The following is a 22,127-nucleotide window of genomic DNA, read 5'->3' as shown; positions in this document are numbered from 1 at the left end:
CTCCAGTGCATACCAGGTAAGATCTTTGTCCTCTCTCAACGGATGGAGATTAATGCAAAGGGTACACTAGTACAAGCGGTGATCTTCCTCATCTGTGCAAAAGTGTTACATTTTGGCATTTATTTTCCTCGACCACACATAGCAAGGATAGTCTGAGGTGACTGCAGACTTGACGAAGATGGAAATGGTAAAAACAAAAGCCCCACAACTCTTACGGCACAGCTTGTCGAGATGGTATGGGAAGTGCACAAAGGCAACACCGGAGGGCGACCTTGCAATTTCATTGCGGAACTGGTGGCCACGGGGAATACACAATGAAAAGTTTCCAAGGCTAAATCATCAGAAACGCCTTACACTTTTTCACATCCACGTTCAGTCGTTCACTGCAATATACACTGGTCTTGCTCTATGAAGGAACAAGCATAATACACCACTGATTTTTTTCCAACAAACATAACATGTGCTTGTTTACTATTAGTATCTCTCATCTGTTTTTTTTTTCTACCATAAGATTTCCAGCATTCTCCCATGTCATTGCATCAGCTATACATACATTGATCTTCACCACTGCTCCATGACTGACCTTGAACCCCCTCCAAACGTAGGAAATTCTCAATTTAGTCATGTCCACTGGGGCAAATTACACAATTATTTGGGTTACCTAGTAGCATATTACCAGAAAATGATTTAAGCAAAATTTGGGAGACTTTCTGAAACTATGGTAATTGTTTATGTTACATCTAGCTTTTCCAGATAATATTACCACAGGTCATCCCAGACAAAAGTTATCACAATTTTAACGAAAATGCAGTGGCTTTTGACCTTGACCTTTGACCTCAAACTACTTTATGTTCACACACCTGTCTATTAATCTCTATCACTTCTATCAATTATATTACAATTGGACATTCCTAGATGGATGTACAGATGAAAATCTTATTTTTGCCAAAGTCTGACCTTTGACTCGAGGGTTTTTTGGCAAAAAACTCTGATCGTCCCTTCCACAACTCATGTAGCACACCTGGGCTATGCACCAGGTAAATCCATTAAATTTTCAGTCTTACACCGTGATAACAAGATCAGACACAAACAGATGGACAGACATATGGACAGCTTGAAAACTTCATGCCTCTGGCACCCTTGGAGACAAAAAAGGAGTGCACTTTTCTATTTTTGTACGTTGTATTCCTCTCTTTACATAATGAAATTGTATGAATTCTTTGGTCAGATGAAGACAGAAACTATGTGTCCTCACAAACTTTGCTTGCATTTACTTGCTCTGGAACATCTTTTTCAAGTTTGATGCCACAAGATGAACGCACTCATTATCAAGCATGAATGTGAATGTCTGTACGGTGCCTTGTGCAAAGATTTCAGCACCGTGACATCTTGCTACTTATAGTGTCACACTGAGAACAAAACACCTCTAATTGTAGACTTTTCACATTTTCCTGGCTGGTTGCGCCACCAACACCCTTACTGAAATATATTCAAAAACTCAATGACGAGCCCTCAACGCTATACCCACATCAATTTCTCATCACAAATTTGACCCCCCAAAAAATAAATAATAAAAGAGATAAACAAACTCCCAATCCTTTCCTCCCAGTGCCAAAAGTTGTGAACAGAATAATGAAAATGTTCACTCAGCATCTGAAGAATGTCAGAAGGAATTCAGTTTGAAGAACTTCAACTGGAAAAAGAAAAAACGTAATGCAGTCTGGCAGCACAAACTGCATTCAGATTCGCACTATTCAAGGCAGCTTATTATACCGCCCCACTGCATAGGAGCAGAGCGTTTTGATATGATGAAGTCCAATCACATCGGTCTACGACGGGCGGCATGCCGTAGTCTCTCTATCTCTATCTCTCTCCCTCCATCTCTCTCTCTCTCTCTAGTCCAGGGGTGGAGTCCGCGGTGAAGAAACCACGACTACGCCAGGTAGCTGTACATATCCTTTTCTCCGTCAACGCGCTCGAGGTACTCCTTCTCAATCAGGATGTCAATGCATTTCTGAGAGAGAAGAATAGAAGAAGACAAGGTTGGTCAACCATATGCATATCATCTAAAAAAGATATTTTGATTTTCGATTAAACCATGAATTAAACACAGAAGTCACATTGTGTGAATGAAATCAGAGCATGTTGTCTTCACAAGGCAAAAAATAAAATAAAATAAAATAAATAAAAATAATAAAAAGAAACAGCAGAATGAGTAAATTCTTGTTCTGTGATTACTAGCCAGACAATGCTTGCTATACTAAAATCTGAGTTGTTCAGGTGCACTCCATATGTGGGTGTTAGTTTGTTTTTTTCCCGCTGACTTTCCTTTTTCCCCATTTCAACCCCCCCCCCCCACCCCCATTGTTCAAAGCACACAGCCTGTCACATTTCAGTGGTCAGCAGGTGTTTTTTTATTTCACTCTCACCTTTCACCAGTGCACTCACCTTGATGACCGGCACCCTGGGCTTGAAGCGGCTGGACAGCTGTGTCAGCACCTCACTCAGAAGCTGCTGGTGCCTCAACGCCTTGCGCATCTTCATGATACGGACAATTGCAGCCTGCCAACAAAAAACAGATTCACACTTAATCATTAAACAATGAAGCAGGGATATGTGAAGCTAAATACTGACTTTTCAAACATATAGGGTAAACCATGCTCACCTGTTCCCCCAGTTGGTAATAAACATTAAAAAGTCCTCTCTTTCGACAATTCCATCAACTAACTTTAAAACTGCCTCTCACAACATCATCCATATAAAAAAAAAATTTAAGCTACAATCAAAGTATCAAATATCTAAAACAGGGCAAGAGGTTGTTTTCTTAATGTGGTAACATAACAGTTAACATCCACACGATATCAAATAAAAAATCCAGATACCAAATCCGTGTTCATTGTAATTTACAATGATAATTATTTCTATGTAGGAAACACCACTCCAAAATTATGTATCAATTTACAAGAGAGTTTGAGTTCACCCAAAAGACAGCACAAAGAGACACTGGTTAAGGAGGTTAAGGAAAGTTTATGGGGAGCTTGGTCAGGAAGGATTCTCACCTGTATGAGGAGCTTCCTATCCTCCTCAATGTGTTTGTGAGTTGTCTCCTGCTCCTGCTTCTGCTCCGTCTTCATCGGGACGTTGATGTTGACCCGCAGCTTTTTGCTGGAGAGGGAGAGATACACACGAGGGCAGAGGCATCACTCACAGGGGTACCTCACAGGATTACTATTCCAGACTCGTTGGCTGACCTGACCTTTGTCTACATAATATGATTACACAACCGTTTTGGTGGGAGATGAAGTTTGCTTGCAAGGATATCTCAATAGGTCAATTCCATTTGGCTCTATCTAGAGCATTTAATACATGAACCATGATGTGGTTGAATTCTTCTCCTGAAATACTGAACATCTGATGGTGCTCTGTTAGGAAACAATGAAATATGGCTGCCTACTTCCTTTATAATTGCTCTTCAAACATTCAAGGTACAAACAATCACATCGTGACTGTCAAGGGAAACTGTTGGCACAATACAATCATCAACAACAGAAAATGTCGATACTCCACAATCCAGTCAAAAAGAGGGGTGGGGGAGAATGGTCATTTAGATTATTTTTGGCATGAAATTACTCATATGACTGCATTTGAGTGAGGTCTGTGAGAGCTGGGAAGATATCGCGACCATGCCAGACTTACTTCTTGTATCCGAGGAACAGTTTGACTTCTGTCGTGGGTTTGAGCTCATCATCTGCATCATCCCCCTCCTGGCAAAAGAGGGCGGCAATCAGAAATGGCACATTAGGACTACAGCTGGTAACACAGAGGAACCTCATTAAAAAAAAAGGTCTACTACAGTAAAATACCTGTTATAACAAAGTTATTTTGATAGGTCTCATCCCTTTTATCCCCTTTGGTTTTTATCCCATTATAACAAGATACCCAGTATATCAAAATATCTGATAAATCAAGAAAATTCAGCAGTCCCAGGCAGCTTGTTATGAGGTTCCCATGTACCACAATGTTATTCTAAGGACAATACCCCCACAGTTGCAAGCATTCATTAACTCAGAGGCCTTACACATAACTGTTTTCTCGCTAACTTGTGGGTAGGACTTCCCATAAAATGCATCAACACATCTCACATGAGTACTTGCTGTTAAAGTTTAAAATGAGGAGAACGCTTACCTTTATAATCCTACACTCATTCACAACATATGTGACCGTGCATCACAAAACGAATAAAAAGTCGCACCCCTTGATTTTACATGAGGACTCAAAACAGGTGAAATGGGTCAACCGAGTCAATCTTGAGTTTTTCATGTTTTCTGAAAGAGCTATCCTTCTACATTATTATTAAGTTTCGGATCATAACATGAATGGGAAAGTGTGTTTTGAGCAGTTTTTCTACGACCCTTTTTTGGGGGAGAGCAGAATGATCAGATATGTCTTAGTGGCCCCCTTTCATTTCTTGAAATCCTTTGCATACTCTTCACTTTCAAGTCTAATAACTTTGAAAAAGATAATGCTACTGCTTTGAAAGTTAGCATTAATTATGGACAGAATGTGTTGATAAAGCATGCTTAATTTCAGCTTAATCTGATAATCCCTTTATTGTTGTTGCTCCGGTTGTTTACATCCTGTTTTTTGTCCCATTCATTGCACAGCCAGCACGGTTTGGTAAAGATTAAGCGCTTGAATAGACACTGTACTTCAGAGCCTCTTTTCTCAGTTCACACTTTTCCTGAGTGTGTGCTTTCTTTCCAGTATTTAGATAGGTTAGGGAAGTCCATTTGAATTGAGTTACACATCATTTTAAAGCTTAGAGTCTGCTCTTTCAGAATCTGCCCTTAATTAAGAATCCATGTCTGGCAACTTTTTGTTGGTTTTGTGATGCAGGGTCACATATATGCAAATAAACAAACAAAATAAAAACAATATATCCAATATAACAAAAGTATGTTCAAAATACCCATTAGTACAGGTGTTCTCTTATCCAAATCAACTTACCCCAACTAACAGTCTGCACTTCAGAAGAATTTGAATGACTTGTGTCAGGATGTCCTGTTGAAAAGAAATAAAAAAATCATTGACAAATTCATGGATGCCATACATCTTCACTGTCTCTCATGAAAAAGATCCTGTTCTGATTGTACGATGTTATATCATTAACATAGGATGATACTCAAACCTTCTTGTAATATATACACCGCATATAAAGAGTTCAAAGCCTGTGCACATGCTGCAAACATTTCAAAATGGCAGATACACTGGATATAACCAGCAAGTTCTGTTCTACTCTAAAAACATACAGTACCAGTAACGTCAATATCAACACATCAAACTGCAAAACTCCTAAAATTTTTAAGATACATACTCAACAGCCTTATGTGCAAGATTACACATCATTTTTGCACTTAAATCTTTCACATGAATATACAATTGCATTTCCGTCATTACCATCTTTCCCATTAGGTTTTGCAGTAGTGTCTGCATGCAGACTTTTGTGCTCAAGCAAAGGAAAAGACATTATGAGGAAGGTTTGAAAAATGAAAGATAAGAGTGGCATAGCTTGAGATGGGAACACTTACCATCTTGATTTGGGTGTTCTCTTGAAGTTGCTGTATCGTGTACGAGTCGGACACATTGAACTGCAGAAGCACCGCCATTTGAAATGTTGATGCCTGGATAGAAAATACAAAATAATAAAATGAATGAGCACAAACATTTCAGAGAAAATCCAAAAATATAAGAATCTACAGAACTTGTCGTATTAGAGAACAAAACACCAGAGCACATCTCTAAACATACCCACTTCTTTTATTTTATGTGTCAAATTTTCCATGGTTTAAGTACTGTAAAGCTAGATATTTTCACAGCATGAAATTTTTGCCACTGGCATTCAATGCATGTAGTGGAGAGCAGAACTTTTGCATGCATTCTAATTTTGCAAACCTTGGTTCTCGCAAAATTCACAAAATTAAAACACAAGCGAACATTTCTAGTTTTAAAGTAATAATCAGCCATTATCACAGAGCATGACTACTACTCAATGGAATGAGATTAAAAATAAATACCATATTTTGCTCCCAGCAAGTTATGAATAGTTATGGCAAATTCATCATTCACCCCCACTCATCCATCTATAGCTGTCACATTGATATCTGAGAAAAACCAGTTCTATTCATGATTTCAGATGAGTACAAAACACGCTTGTTATACATGTATCAGGAACAGGTTTTTGGTTGTTCTTACTTTTAAAGATTAGACCTATATAACTTGGCATAATATGTACTCACATTATTACTAGTACGATTTCCAGCAATATTCAGGTTAATGTATACCATAAATTTCCATGTGCAAGAAACTTTTGTGAATTTCTCAAGGCGCCAAGAATCATGAAAGTGGAATGCACATGAAAATTAAACAAATCCCTGTGTTACTAATACATGTAGCATACCTGCCAACATTTCAAGATGAAATATCTTACTCATGGATTGCAAAAATCTTATTTTCTATGCAAACTGAAGTTAAAAATCTTACTTTCGGTCAAATCTTAAGAAAATACACATAAAAGGTATATCTGAATATTTTTTAAAAATCTGATTTCTCTGACAGAAAATCTGATTTTGCTATTTTTTATGTAAAAAATCTTACTGAATCTGATAAAATCTTACTAGTTGGCAAGTATGATGTAGTATAACCATTATTTTTTCACGGTAAGCAAATTTTCGAAAGTCTCATGATGTGAAAATGGCAGTTGGTTCCGATTCACCAAAGTTTCATGCTGCAAATGTCTCTGGTTTTAAAGTAAAAGAGAAGTTGGAAGACAGGGTTAGAATGTTGAGAAAAATGACAACAAGCTCATCACAGTATGCTGCTCTTTGCTCTCTCTCACCTGTAATGTGTATCGATTCTTGAAGCAGCTTGTGACCAGCTCCCCCTTGGACATCTGAAAGATCCACATCAGCTTGCGGCCACTGTGCTGGCTGCCGTAGAAGGTGGTGAAGCGCTGGAAGCTGCGCTCCAACTGCAATCAAAACCCCAATGGCATTATCAGTGGTGTGCATTTCGGAGACTGCAACAAGCATACACATTTTCTTTTCTTTTAAAAGAAAGTTCATTGCTTTCCCTTCAATTGCTAAAAATGTGACCTGATTTATGCATTCATGTTTGTTCATGTCTGATAAGTTTCCTTTATATGCTGGTCAAATCAATCTTTAATATAAGTTTTCTCTCATGCAAAGATATTTGCCAAATTGAAGAAAAAATTGTGAAAAGTTTTGGAAATGGTAAGTTTCCAATTTGCTACTGAAGTATATGCCCAGTATTATATACTGACAAAACATTGTATTGCATGAGTATGAGTGATTCATAACTTATGCAGCTCTCTGCAAAAAGAAGAAAATCCTGCTGAAGTGTAAGTCATGTAAATAAAATGTTTGTCACTTGCAACACCAGGGTGGAAACCCTGCTTAGGGACATCATGATTATCCACAGTAAAATATTATTTTATGAATGCTGTGGAACCATTTCAATGTCCTTGTGAAGACAGCTAATAGTACTTGCTTGCTATGCCAACTCAAAATACCACTTGTCGCCTAGCATAGCACCCTATTATGAAAGTACTACACAAGTGATACAATTAACAAAAGTTGTGGACATTTTGTTGTTGTTGTTCTAAACTATTAAATGCAGCATACCTCGCTGGGGAGGTTGAAAGTGCACCCCTGCTGGAACGGCCAAGAGCCCGAGCACAGGACCTGGATGCTGAAGTCGATGTCGAGCGACTCGCTGCTGGCCAGGTGGTTCTTGAACTGCTCGTTCAGGTCCTTGCTCAGCCCGATGTCCTGGAACATCCGCTGCAGCTTAGATGTGTACTCAAACCCACATGCTTGCTGCAATATTGGAGGGGAGGGGGAGGAGAAGTTACGAAAATTTTGACATTAAGATTGCAGAGCAAAAGCTGGCATACACATTGATGATGCTCAGATAGCACCAAGAAAAATGATCAAAACAGATCTACCACTAACTGACTGACTAACTGCCACAAACAAACGGAAGTTTCCCCATTGGCAAAACACTGTGTCTCATGTCAATATGTGAACTTCCTCAACAAAATGCTCTCATTTAACAATGCAGTACACTGTAAATATGAAAACCTCCTGGGTACAAGATATGTTCTTTAGTTCTGTTTAGCATCTACGGAAGCATCTGTTATAAACAGTGAAATAAATCCCACAATGAAGTGTTTCGAATGACAGATGAACTCTCTCACCTTCAGCTTTGATATCATGCTGGCTTCGGCATCGTCACTGGCAGAGTTGTGGTGCACCAACCTCTTAGCCAGCATCTTAGAGTAGAACTTTTGAAAAACGTCCTTGTCATCGATGTACTTGAAGACAACCATCTGAAACGAGGGCAAAACATTTAAAAGAGTTTGAGCACAAAACAGGTTAAGTACTATTTTCATAAATTCTGAAGTAGGTTCATCATCAGACAGGACAAAATAAAACCTTTCCAGTGATACCTCACTTGTTACATAACAAAGAATACTCTAAGTTATGATTAAAAATATTCTATATTTTGGTATTATTTTTTTGTTTTTGCAGCTTTAACTGCACATATTTCAAATCAACACAAATGGAGTTATCTCATTTTACAATCAAACTTTTTATTTAGTGTAAGGCAGAGCCAACAAAATGAAGGGATCATCTGCAGCCTATGATTATGAATACACAGTCAGAAGATGGACATGTGATTAACTGTCATGTTGAATTAACTAAATTTCTGGAAACAAACATATATCTGCATGCACAGTTGAAATCAAACACAGAATGGTGATTGTTGGGCACAAGATTAGAACATGGATAGGGGAAAATGACATAAGGGGATCCGTCTGTATATATCTGCCTCAGGGATGTACTGGTGCGCAGACGGCGAGGACCCATTTACCACTTGGTTGAGCGTGTCCTCCAGCTCTGCTTCCTCGGGGTTCTTGGAGCTCTTCTTCAGCAGGGAGTCGCAGTACTTAGCTAGCAGCTCCGGCGACTTGCTGGAAGAGTTGGCAGTCTTGGTCACGGCATTGCTATTGATGAATCGCCCACAGGCCTGTGAAGAAAGGACAACAAGCACCAATTATTCTGACATTGTGATTGTCAAACCAGAAAACTAAGTTAGGTTGGGGATGGACCACAAGGCATATTGATGCAAATTCAGAAGTGCATAAACCACAGATCAGCAACGAGCCTTTCTTGTTCTAACTGAAAAGGTTAGCCAAGGGGAAGTTTAGCTTCTTTGAAAAATAAAAAAAAAGGGGGGGGGGGGTTACTGTGTCATGAGATGCTAAGTGCCCAATTCAATTATCTCATATGAAACACAAAAATATTGCCATAATTTGTTGCAATTTGCGATATGTGATGCACAGAAATGATCCCATTACTGAGATAATCAATGCTATCAATGACAGTTTCTTAGTCCTAGTATAATAACGCGAACATATCCTTCAGAGACTTATGGAGAGTAAACAGTATCATATAAAGACATCCCTGCTAACAATAACAGTAGAGATGACACCTCCCCCAACATCCCCTCCCCCCACAAAAAATGTATCCAATCACATCACAGGTTCTCAATCAGTTCCAAAGCATGAGCAGTTTCTACATTTTACACAGTAGGACCTCAATAGGTGTCAGAAACTGGTCAATATCTAGGAGTTTACACAAAGTCACAGCTGTCCACATCCACAGTCGGACCTTAACATACAATGGTTATGCATGAGCATTTCTGAGATCAGTGAATTTGTTCAAGCAGGTTGGACTTGCCCAGTCGGGTTCCAAGCCTGTCAAGAGGTCTAGCTAGTCATCTCTGTAACAAATGAGGGAACCAGGTCTAAAATGTGAACTGCCCTTGGTAAGTCAAACCACCAAAGATCAGAATAATCAAACGACACAAACAGGGACACTTACCTTGTCTAATGATGCAACGAAGCCCGAGTCATTGTTGAAAGCCAAGAGAACCAAGGCATTGTACTTCTTGTGAACATGTAAGATGGTCTGCACATACAACTTGGGGTCCTGCAAAGGCAAATACACACATTTCAAATCACAGTTAAAATTCAGTGAGCGACCAGATTCACAACACTCAATATTTCCTACAGACAGAAGTGTTAAAATAAACCCTTACAAAATAATTCATTAGCATGGTGATACTTTGTCATAGATCTTTTTGACAGTGAAAGTATAATTCCCACAATTTTTGCATGCTGGATTACATTTTCATGCATTCGAACATCAGCTATACACCTCAATCAACAAAGCTGATCAATTTCTGGAACTGAGTAATTATAACGTCACACAGTATCTTCAAACAGTGATGACATGGATTATACTGTACAATATTTCTCTTCTAGGAATGACCGATCATCTCACATTGACAGCGGCTTCTCCACACTTCTCGATGGCAGCGTGGCCTTGGCTACAGATGTGGGTCTCCAGTAGGGTCATCAGCTGACCCAGGCCATCAGGTATCCGGGACACAAGTTTGTACATCCTGGCCAGGTCTGTGGAAGGAAGCACACATCAGCAGCGGCATGTGAGCAAAGGGCGTGCCAGTGTCATGCACTCAACAGCACTGCGACACAGGCGTATCGCTGAACTTCAAGAGCACTGCTACACAGGCGTATCGCTGAACTTTCGTCAACTTATATAATGTGAAATCATCACAGCAAGGCAAGGGAAATCTTGTCGCTCAGGGTTTCAAAGATATGAATATACTTCCTAATGATAAAGAAAAGTGATCAGGAAATTTAAAGAACACAACCACAACCTATGACTCTTGACCACAAAGAGACTTTGTCATAAATTTTTCAGTACTTCTTGGGTCTATCATTATCTGTTCTCCTACACATTTTCAAAATCTATCTGGCACTATTTGAGCTACTCTGCCAAGAGCAAAGTTTGGGAATCGAAACTTGAATTTTTTTATGCTGACGATAAAGGACACAAAAAAGAATTCCCAACATCTAATCAGTTAATGAGCCTGTTATATTCCAAACTGAGTATCATGGAACTGAGTATCATGGGATGGATTCTGAGTTTTCAAAGAACAAAAAAGAGAAGTACCTTGAGGGATAGTTAAAAAAGGAATACAGATAGATCGCAAATACACGAAGAAACACACATTCATAGTGCCAGTACAATGGTACTAGAGCCACAGGAAATAAAGAAAGACACTAAAAACACTGCTTGCTCTGCTTGAAGATCGGTCCATACCGTCATTCTTGTCGGCATCAAGGAGATTCTGAAATTCCGAGTAGAAGATGTCCAGGTGCTTCTTGATGAGGACCCGCTCGCAGCGCTTAGCCAGCTCATCATCGGTGCTCTTGTGGAGATAGACCTGGACTCGCCGCTTCTCCTCCAGTAGCCTCATCTCAGCCTGAAAAGGTGATGGCAAAAAGGACATCTTCAAAACTTGGTCCCCACGGACAATAGCTAAGTGAGCACCACAATATATTTTACTGACTTTTTACGAAGCGAGAACCAGCGTTAGGGCTACATACCCAGAATGATGCTGCATTGGCATTTCCACATCAAGATCCCATGACTGAACGAATAGAAGACACAGTTGTTGAAGTGCAGGAAAGCAATGCTTCTTTTTTGTAGCAGAAGAGTATAATCAGTGCAACAAGAGGCACACTTTCTTCCGTTGAACTCGACGTAAAAATCAACTCGTTTTGCATGATGCTATTGCATGTCAAGCACATACTCCTATCAATAAAACTGGGAAATATTTGTCAAGTGAGATCTTGTAATCATTGTCTCCCGTTGCCTGGTTATGATAACCTACCTTCTTCATGTACTCAGTGACTGGGTTCTGTCGTAGAAACTCTGTACTCTCAGACGTGTAGAAGCCCTCGGTCTCTGCCAGAAACTGGCTCTCAAACGACTCCTTGTAAACACTTAGCGTTGGACCTTTGGCAGTTGGTTCATCCTCATTCAGACCCAGTTCAACTAAGGAAAAATAAGACAAGGATGGATTGAGTAAGACGTACATCTATTGCAGGCTACAATACATATCATAGCTATACGCCCTGTAAATAATCGCAATTTGAAAAATGTGATGTAGTTTCGTAATACAGTGTGGGTCCACAGATGACTGTCATGATTTTGATCTTTTACAAATTATGACATATCACTCTATGTCTATTTAGATGAGTGCACACGATGAAAATCATTGCAGTGCCACACTGGCACACAAGACATGCAAAGCAACACAATGTACACCAAAGGTACCTGGAATTTTGCTCCACTTTTCTGTCTAAACTGAAGTTCAGGACCACTGATTACAGCAACATCGTTTTCACAATCCCAACAACTGTTAATTGTTGCAAATGCTTAATATTTCAGTTAACTGCATCTTCATCACAGAAGCTGAATCAAGATTTTAATAATCAAGACAAGTTGCCTCCAAAAGGGGAAATCTGGCCTAATATCCTCAGCACCTGCCACCTGCTATACCATCTTTCTTCATCTTTCTACAAGAATTAGAATGAATAAAAAAGAAAGTTTCCACTGATTAAATACTTATGAAAAGTTTAGGTTCTTAGAAGTCGTTTGCGGTCCAAGTCTACATCATCGAGCCTCTTACCGTAGCATTGTATGACGCCGCTGACGAGTCGTGTGTTGATGGGTTCCCCATGCCTCTCCCGTTCTATCAGTTTCAGGACAGCATTGGTGACCTGTTTGACAATGTGATACAGGCAGACAAATGACAGAGTAGATTATTTGGCAAGCACAAAATTACATTGGTTTTTGTCAACCCTTCATCTAACAAATACGTTGCAAATATGCATGCCTATTTCCTGAAACATTCTTTTTTTTTCCCCATGCAATGATTACAGTATCACAGATATTGCACAGTCAAACCAAAACATGAATATTAGTTCAGTTCTAAGTGATACATGAAACAAAGTGAGAAAACATTTTATACTACTGTAATGCTTCACTCAAGAGACCTCTGAAAAGGAGAAAGTAAAATACATACTCTGAGAAAGGATTTTCATGTACTGCATAATAAGCTTAAAAGAGTGGGCCCTAGCTAAATATCTTTTTAAGTTATGAAATACACCTGAATATTGTTCTAATCCATCTGTAAAATCAAAAAGTCTTACCTGTTTGTTGAGTGGCTTGAATAAGTGTTCCCTCCATGTGACTAGGGCAAGCTGTGCAAGTATACACACAAGATTCCATGAGAACAATTGATTTTGTAGTCCAATGATTGTACATGTAGGAAAACATGATACTCCCCACATGACATGTGCAGCAGCAGGCTGCCAGGAGCATGACTTTCATTCAAGAGACCTTCAGTCCCCTTGAGGCATGTGAATGAAGCCACAAATTTGAAAAATACTGATCAAGTATGCTAGATCATCATCATCACACAAAATGACCTTTCCAAGAAAATACAAGTTTAATCCACACATTGTTGATCTTATACAAAGAACAGAAGAGTACACATTCAACTAGGATGCCTCTGCTTCTCACACAATCACTATACATGTATCTGTCATTAAAGCAAGTACCTTCATTTACATTTTGATGAAACTCATTGATCGTGATCACCAACCAAAGAGTGACCTTTACAGAGATGGTACAGGTTTGGTTGAGATGGGGCTTCAGGTTTCACACTTTTTTGATAATTTTCTGAAATAATGAGAAACCTCTTATGAAATCAAATGAAAGAGCATATATTATAAGAGTACTTCAAAGCTTATCAGATGAAAATTAGTTTTGAAAAGGCTGAAATATCCAAAACAAAGCGATCATAATAAAAAGCGGGACCCACCTTTTAATAAGTATTGTTTTACTTTTTTTTTATATACAGTTGGATATCTCAGCCATTTCAAAACCAATTTTCATCAAATAAACTTTGAATTCCTCTTAGAATTGTATGCTCTTTAACATTTTACTAGGTGGTGTGTAAGTATCTCACAAAAAGTTCAAAACTGAATCCTCACCTAAACTAATACTATACCATCCCTTCACCCTTCACTGTACAAAGGAAACATTTTCCAATATATTTACAGTGGACTCCCGTTTAACGAAGTCCTCGGGACTGGCAGTTTTTGTTCGTTACATCAAAATTTTGTTATAACAGAACAAATAAACAATAGAAATACATGGAGTGGTTAATGTTGTGGCCTTCATTTTTACTTTGTGACCGGAATTTCGTTATAACCATGTTTGTTGTAACAGGAGTGCACTGTATATTACACCAAATGATATAACTATTGCACTTACACCTAATGGAACTTATGGCCAGAAAATGACATCTTAGCTAAATTCTGGTGACCTTATCTTTGACTTCTCATCCCTGTCCATGGAAATAATTGTCACTTCATTTCTACCCTTCCTACCAACTCATATTACCAGTACCACTTGACATTCATATATGATGTTACAGCAGAAAAATGCCATTGGGAGTCAAAGTTCAGTGATCTTTGACCTCTGAACTTGACTGCTTTTGCCAAAATCAAATCTACAACGTAATTGGGCTCAAGGGCCCGAATTCACGAAGGTGGTACAAATGAAACCATGGTTTAAACCATGGACAAAAACCATGGAGCGCCAAGTGTCGCATGGAATATTTCGTTACGAAATTGGTCATTTCGTTGATGAAATGATTATTTTGTAACGAAATGACACCATTTTGTAACTAAATGAACATTTCGTCCACGAAATGATAATTTTGTTAACGAAACGGTCATTTTGCTGACGAAATGACCAATTTCGTAACAAAATATTCCGTGCGACACTTGGCGCTCCATGGTTTTTGTCCATGGTTTAAACCATGGTTTCTTTTGTACCACCTTTGTGAATTCGGGCCAAGATGTCTAACACTCCATGTGGTGAGCCCTAGTACCGGTAACTGTGCCAACACTCCTCTGTCAACCCAAGAGAATGGCAACACTACAAACTAATACTGCCGACGTCATGTTGCATACCAGACAAAAGGAAAAAAAGGGACAAAAGGAAAAAAAAAAAATCCATTTTTTTTCCTGAAATCTTGATAATAGGAGATGTGGGTTAGATGGGACAACCTGAAAGCATGCCTTTTTCAGAGGCATAAATGCTTTACCAGGAGAATTTTCAATGTGCAAGTCCCTTGTAATTCACACATGGGTTTCAAAGAAATGACAGGCTACAACACCATAGGGAGGGAGAACTCACCGAGTAGATTTCATAGATGCCTTTTCGCCCCTCATCACACTCCCTCCGCACCCAGTGCCGGTTGAGGTAGGAGCACATGCCGTCGAGAACCTTGCTGGAGAACTGGTAGTCCTCCCATCGCTTGGTGTAGTACGTGAGAACGCTTTCATCCATCAAGTCCGAACCATCCTGTGCAAACACATTTAAGAAAGTTTTGGTTAAACACCAGCCCACTTGACATTCAAAAAGAAGACATGATCTGAGCAGGCAGAACTCTGTGATATGACAGTAACTCCGACCACGCGTTATGACATTACAAGTCAACGGAAAACACACACAAAAACAAAACTTTCAGCATCAAGTACGCTGAAAAATGGAGTTCTATAAAATGTAAAATAAAAAAATAAATACAATGTACATCTATCAAATACTGATGAAATTGCATATGAAGGGAGTAGTACATGTACATATCACACCCTTGGTGTGATATGTACAGAAAAGGGTGTGATATGTACAGAACTTTCACTTCATCAACATTGAGGTTTTTATGCCACATATATCTAATGAACTGCTCAGAAAAACTAACAACACCATCTGTTACTCTCTTTTGGGACGATACTAAGAACAACTTCAATTTAAGAGTCAGTTACATCTCAATCAAGAAAGAAAATTCCTTGAGTACTGCAAAGCCAGTCAAGATACTGCAAAGTATAGTAATGTTCAGTTTGGCATATCATCAATATACATTTGAACAGATAATCTATCTATATCAAACAACAACTGAATTCACACATCAGTGGGCTTTCCTTTATCTATCCACCATCTACACGTAACTTCACTGAACAGTTTGAGTTTGAATAATGTATGTCACGACTATTATTTTGTAATAAACAGTGGAGTATATCAAAACATTATTTTACTAGTAGTAGCTGTGCAATATAAATGTCTTTATCATTATCATTACTATTATATAACAATTCATATGCCAATGACAACTTATCATTAGAACCCCTCAGTGGTTGACGACTACATCGTATACAATCTGAAACATTCATTATAATGAGCAGATGAATATGTTTGTTACTGGCACATGGTCTACAGCCAACAGGAGACCAAACTAAGTCACCTCCAAATGAGAAGAGGAATCACAATGGCCTACACATTATATGATTGCACATGTTACAAATGTATTGTGCCATCGTGTCATACATTAAATATTAGACAATGTTCCGTGATTTTTCCCAAATACATGTACAATGTATCACTTGGAAACATCAATCATGCATAATGCTGCCATATGAGATCCCTTGACACTTATTTTGATAGAATTCCTCTACTAGTAGAGGTGTACTGTTTTTCAAAGAGACAAACAGGGTTGCATCGCATACAGAATTCACGTTCTTGCTTTTCTCCTCATGCCCTAAATATCTTTTTTGTTGTTGCAAATTTGCTGTTTCTCTATTACATTTCTTTTCTCTTTCTTTCTCTCTCCCATTCAAAATTGGTGCTGCGTACGGAAATATCTGTAGACTGTGTGCTGAATAAATGTGCTATACATGCATACACATGAGTACTTCCTCGTTCATATTCCACCTCTGACTGGTATTTCATGCAAAGTACAGTCGCCGCCATTTAATCAATTGAACTCTGTTTATATACAAAGTTGGGCACAGGAGCTCATTCTGCCTGAACTTGTGCCCCCCCCCCCCCCCCCCCCCCCCCCGAGTTTGTTCATAAGGGAGAATCACTGTGCACCAAGACCACACATAGAATGGCTTAGGGGGGCATAATGGTGACCTAGCCTCAAGAGGGGCATAACTTCAGGGCTGATTGTGTGTTCATAAAGAGCTTACAGTGCATCAGGAAAGCACTCAATGCCCTGTATAAATAGGGTGCTGGATAACCTGTAACACTGCTTTCACAGAATAAAATGGAGGCAGCTTTTCCAATACAGTAAACACCTCTGAAGTCTCTAGCCACCTGATGAGCAGAAATACACTGTGGATATTTCCAGTAAGGGGTACATTTTGTAATCATGGGTGCAATGTGTTATAAGGACGGACAAATAAATGCATACCTGCACCTGGGTCTACCGTACTGTATGTGCAAGTAACAATCCTCTTTCTTTGTATACAATGTACATTGTAGCATCAATGAGTAGGGAATACACTTCAGGAATCTGTCATATGATACTTGCATGCACTGCAAAATACTGTCGGTACTATTTACCCTCACATAATCTCTGAAAGCAAGGTTTAGGCCCTATCTACTAATATGAGACATGATTGCATGATTTTTACTGGGATTGGAAAGCCATGGTTTAGAGGGGGAAAAAAAAAAACCTGAATGAACTAACTACTGCACAGTGAACACTAATAAATTCATGGCATGTACCACATTCCTTGTTCTGAAATCATAATACCAAGGAGCTATTGTGTGTAATAGCTCCTTGATAATACAGTACAATCCATATGAGTCACACATGGAGGTGTTAAAGAAGCTTCTGTACATTGCAGACCATGATATATACAGATATCAGTCAGTATAAATGACAGGAGGTTGTTTAAATACCATAAGCCAACACTTGATTGATTATGACTTAGTTGTCTGACCTTTGACCCTTAACAGGCCAGGAGATAGCTGCTTGGTTTCTGGACAATCCACATTTTACATATATGGCATGCAGATGCATGAATCACCAGGCAACATCGTCATGTCAGTGGCCTTGGTGGACAAAACTGGTGTTTCCTCTACAGCCTCTGGCTGAATAATATTGTCCATTTTCTTGCTTTGCATCACAATGTATTCAGAGTATTATACGTGAGTGACTAGCTAAAACAGTATACCTTAAAAGGCAATGCTGTCTTATTTGGTTTGATGATTTAAGAGCACAATGGGTGTTTGTTTTGTTTTGTTTTTGTTTTTTAACCAGGATTTACAGGGTGATAATTGGTAGCAGATGGGATATCTTTTGGCAATGACTTCATTTTAGAGTGCCAGTATATAATTGCACAGTCAGTAGCATAACACTGTTTAGAGATTAAAAGGTAATAACGATCACTAAAGATAAAAATTGAAATTGTAACAATTAACATGATTTCAATGATAAAAATTACTAAAACAGTCACTCATAATGATAATAATAAACCTCATTATCATCTTGATCATGATAATGATAACACTGGAGAGGAAGTCTTTGAAGCCAAGCATAATGTGCTGTGACAACTACAGGTTTGTAGTCTTGCCATCTAATGCCACTTGTGCAATGCGCCATTCACCATGTGCAACTGGATCACAGTTAATGAACATCTGAGCGCACATAGTCTTATTTTGTGATGACGATTACGTCGAGATGTTGTATTATAACTTCTGTAAATTCATGTCACACTTCTGTTTCGGATGTAGGCCTACTTGTCACGGCCAACAGAACTAGTTATCAATCTTTGGTACTTTCTACACATCACGCCTGCCAACTACAAGTATTCCCATTTGATAAAAATGTAATATTCTACCGAATCTGTGAAAGAAGCTTCCATCAGCTCCAAATATTGTGACATCCCTTTCAACAGTGATGCACAGGACATGGGCGAATATTAAAATAGAATCAGTATTTGGCAAAATGTTTTTCCATCCATTCCAACTTTTAAATTTCAAGGTTGGCAGGCTTGACACAGCAGGAGGAACAACATTCTTGGTGACTGATCAGAATTGGGTAATTCTGCTCCAAACCATAACATAATGAATATTTGCTAGTTATGCATGTTTGCATTATGAATTATGTGTATAATAGCTGTAAATTAAATGGCAGCAACACAGAAATGCTTACTCCTAATTCATTCATTTTCAGATTTATTATGGTTTTATGGTGACAAAGTGCACTATTATCCCTTGTCAACATTCATAAATTTGGTTTCATATGATCAGGCAATGGATAACCTTGTAAAAACATTCCCAGTAACTCAAGACATCAGTTTATTTGTATCTCTACCATTAAAAGTCACTCCATATTGATAAATGAGGTACAATAAGACAAACAAAACATAGGAAATTACACCTACAGCTGTATGATATTGAATTTTACAGCTTCTTATGTCTTTATTGGATAATGATACTGGTTGCAACCACATTAGCAAATCAGCTGACTATCAAGTTTTTAGGCCACAACATCATCATCTGATTTGATCTTTGTATGAACTAGCTAAAAGTATCCCTGTTTTGTGAAAAACATGTGAAATTCTACATTACTTTCCCATCTTAGGTCTAATTTTGATAAAACCTTGACTGCTCTTTTTGTTTGATTTTACTTTTTTGAACATAAAAATATGTGGTCAACTTTGTTCAGTGGGGAATTATACCTGCAGCAATGTTCACGCTTCAACAATAAATGTACCTGTATACAATGTATAAAGTGGTATTTCCACAGTTCCTGTCACTTCTCACAAGCATCTGGTCGTTTCCATAACTTATGGCTGCAGACTCTACTCATCCAGCTGCAACACACATTTTTCAGATTGCTCTGCACAATCCAGCATACAATACTGTGTCTACAATACTGATCTTTGTGAGCTATTTGTCATGTAAGACACAAAAATGGCACTTTTTACTGTGCACCCACACACAAACCAATAGAAATATATGGAGTGTGGCGGGGAAAAAAAACACACCAAAAAGAACAAAACAAAACAGATAGCAAGATCAGATAGTAAAGTGAAAGAATAAACAGTCACATCTGTCTGTGACTGGACTAACTTGTTCCTTGACTACAGGTAGTTGTAGTTCTTGGTGTTAAAGCAGTTAATACAGATGTGAATATTTTCATGGGATTGATCTTTCATTCAGTGAATAAATATGTATTCCATATCCTATGCAATATGCATTCCATTATATGCTAGCAATAGGAGCAAGGACTTTAAAGGAAATGGGCACAATGCAGGGGAATGAACGTTCCTTCTGTGATTTTTTTTATTTTTTTTTTTTAACTGGTATCACATTGCACAAAACGTGAAATTTCTCAATTGTAAATTGTCCCATATAACGGGTTTTAATTATGGCAAAATGGTTGTAAGTGTGTGTTTGCATTAAATTCTTTGGAGGAAAGAAAAGAAGGTAAGCTTTGGAAAAGAAAGGGGCGCCTTCTCCCCAGCACTTACCTGTCTCAGACTGACAAGGTAATCTCGAAGAAAGTCCCGCAGTCTCTTGTACAGCTCTAGCCCCACAAACTGCGCACCGCCTTGCACTGTGCCCTTCTTACTCTTGGCTGATGATGTGCGTGCCTGCTGGAGCTGGTTGACGTTTGTGCAGTAATTATATACATAGCTGGAGCAGAGACATCCCAGTCAAGGAACCTTCTCTGAAACTCTACTTTACCAAAGTCACAATTTGCGAGAGAAAGACAAAATGTGAATCTGCAGTTGCTGTACTGCAGGAGATCTGCTGGCATTATGGTGGGGAATTATTTTATATTTTTTGTCAACCTGTCATTTCTATTAAAAGCCAGCTCTATTTACAAATTCAACCCTACAATAAATCGTCAGTGTCAATTAGTAATATTGTGCTGTATTTATACCAATGGCTTATCAATGTTGTTCCTTTATTCCACAAATACTGTCCATCATAACAAACATACTACAACATACTACATTCATCACCATCATCTATAATCATACGTCATACGGATGTTTAGATCACAGATGGACTGACAGAGACTAAAAGATAGATGGATAGATAGATGGATGGCATAAACAGATTGAAAAAATAAATAAAAAGAGGGCTATGCTTTGGCCTCCTTTTGTTTGCTAACACTGAAAATGCTCATAACTCTACATGTATCTTCATCTATCTAATACAAAATATTCATGCCTACATCCCTTAATCTCATTTCTGCTAGTCTACATCTTCAACATAAATACAATATGCATGCAGATACACATGGGGGGGGGGGGGGGGTAAATGCTTAAACATAAATTTTGAATGGTAAACAGGTCAGGACAGGACCCCTTTTCCTTTCAATTTCAAGGTATGTTAGAAAGGATACGAGTACAGCTCCATGTACCGCTTCCTGGCCATGGCTTGACTTGAGTAAACCTGCTGGATGCCCGCTCGCAAGTCGTCCCAAATCTGGTCTAAGCTAGTCAGTTTCAACCCGTGTGGGTTCTGGCTTTTGCTGTTCTGTGGTCTCGCCATCCTGGTATATGTGCGAGTCAATGTCCCCTAGGAGTTGCACAAGCCAAGAAGTGACGTAGATCACACAGGCTTCCTCAAATGGAGTCTGGGGACTGTTCTGGCGTCTCCGTCAGCAGCACTGTAGATGATCAACAAATGATTCTTTCCCTCTGCTTTATGCCGTGTATTGGCAAACCCTTCTTTTACCACCTTCTTGATATTAACACTGGCCACACCTCAACAGATTCTAGCTGAAATCCACATATCTGATTGTCATTTCCATAGAGTACAGCCGTCCCTTGATGTCAGCATCTGATTCTGTGAACATGTCAGTGATGTCAGTGATGTCATTGTTGCTGTAGCACAAAGAAAGAAAAGAATATCACATTACAGTGAGACATCACAATCCCAATCGTAATAAAAAATAGACCCACAATCAGACTCACAATCACTGTCTCCTCTCAGAATGATTTTTGACCAACACTGGCTGCTATGCATGGATAAAGATGTTCAAAAACATTCTAGGTCATCCTAACCAGACAACCTTAAACAAATTATACTGGTTATTGGATCGCATAACCCAAGGCCCAGTTGCACTAAACAAAGTTTAAGTTTCTCTAAAATCTATCAGAATTATGAACCAAATGAATGCAAAATGGATCACAGTAAAATGAACACCAATCATGGGAAAACACAGAAAGACAAGAAGTGGAGTCCACAATAACTTGCCACATTCAGTTCAATAAAAGTAACAAAAAA

At 38.7% G+C, this 22,127-nt stretch overlaps 1 protein-coding gene across 1 annotated transcript; it reads right to left on the bottom strand.

Annotated features, from left to right (window-relative positions):
* On the bottom strand, positions 1–21,718 carry LOC140238073 (cullin-1-like). The gene is made up of 19 exons (XM_072317996.1): positions 21,241–21,718; positions 20,357–20,522; positions 15,228–15,395; positions 13,169–13,219; positions 12,646–12,736; positions 11,845–12,008; positions 11,271–11,433; positions 10,428–10,558; positions 9,966–10,073; positions 8,953–9,108; positions 8,276–8,407; positions 7,701–7,895; positions 6,896–7,027; positions 5,589–5,681; positions 5,008–5,061; positions 3,697–3,764; positions 3,060–3,165; positions 2,449–2,562; positions 1–2,014 (listed from the first exon to the last, which is right to left on the bottom strand). Exons 1-19 carry the CDS (start codon positions 21,387–21,389, stop codon positions 1,934–1,936), a joined length of 2,322 nt encoding a protein of 773 aa, XP_072174097.1. The 5' UTR covers positions 21,390–21,718; the 3' UTR covers positions 1–1,933.
* Between the last annotated feature and the right edge of the window lie 409 nt (positions 21,719–22,127).

This window comes from Diadema setosum, chromosome 14 (assembly GCF_964275005.1).
Source record: "Diadema setosum chromosome 14, eeDiaSeto1, whole genome shotgun sequence".
Classification (NCBI taxonomy): domain Eukaryota; kingdom Metazoa; phylum Echinodermata; class Echinoidea; order Diadematoida; family Diadematidae; genus Diadema; species Diadema setosum.
This window is presented reverse-complemented; position numbering and strand designations above follow the sequence as displayed.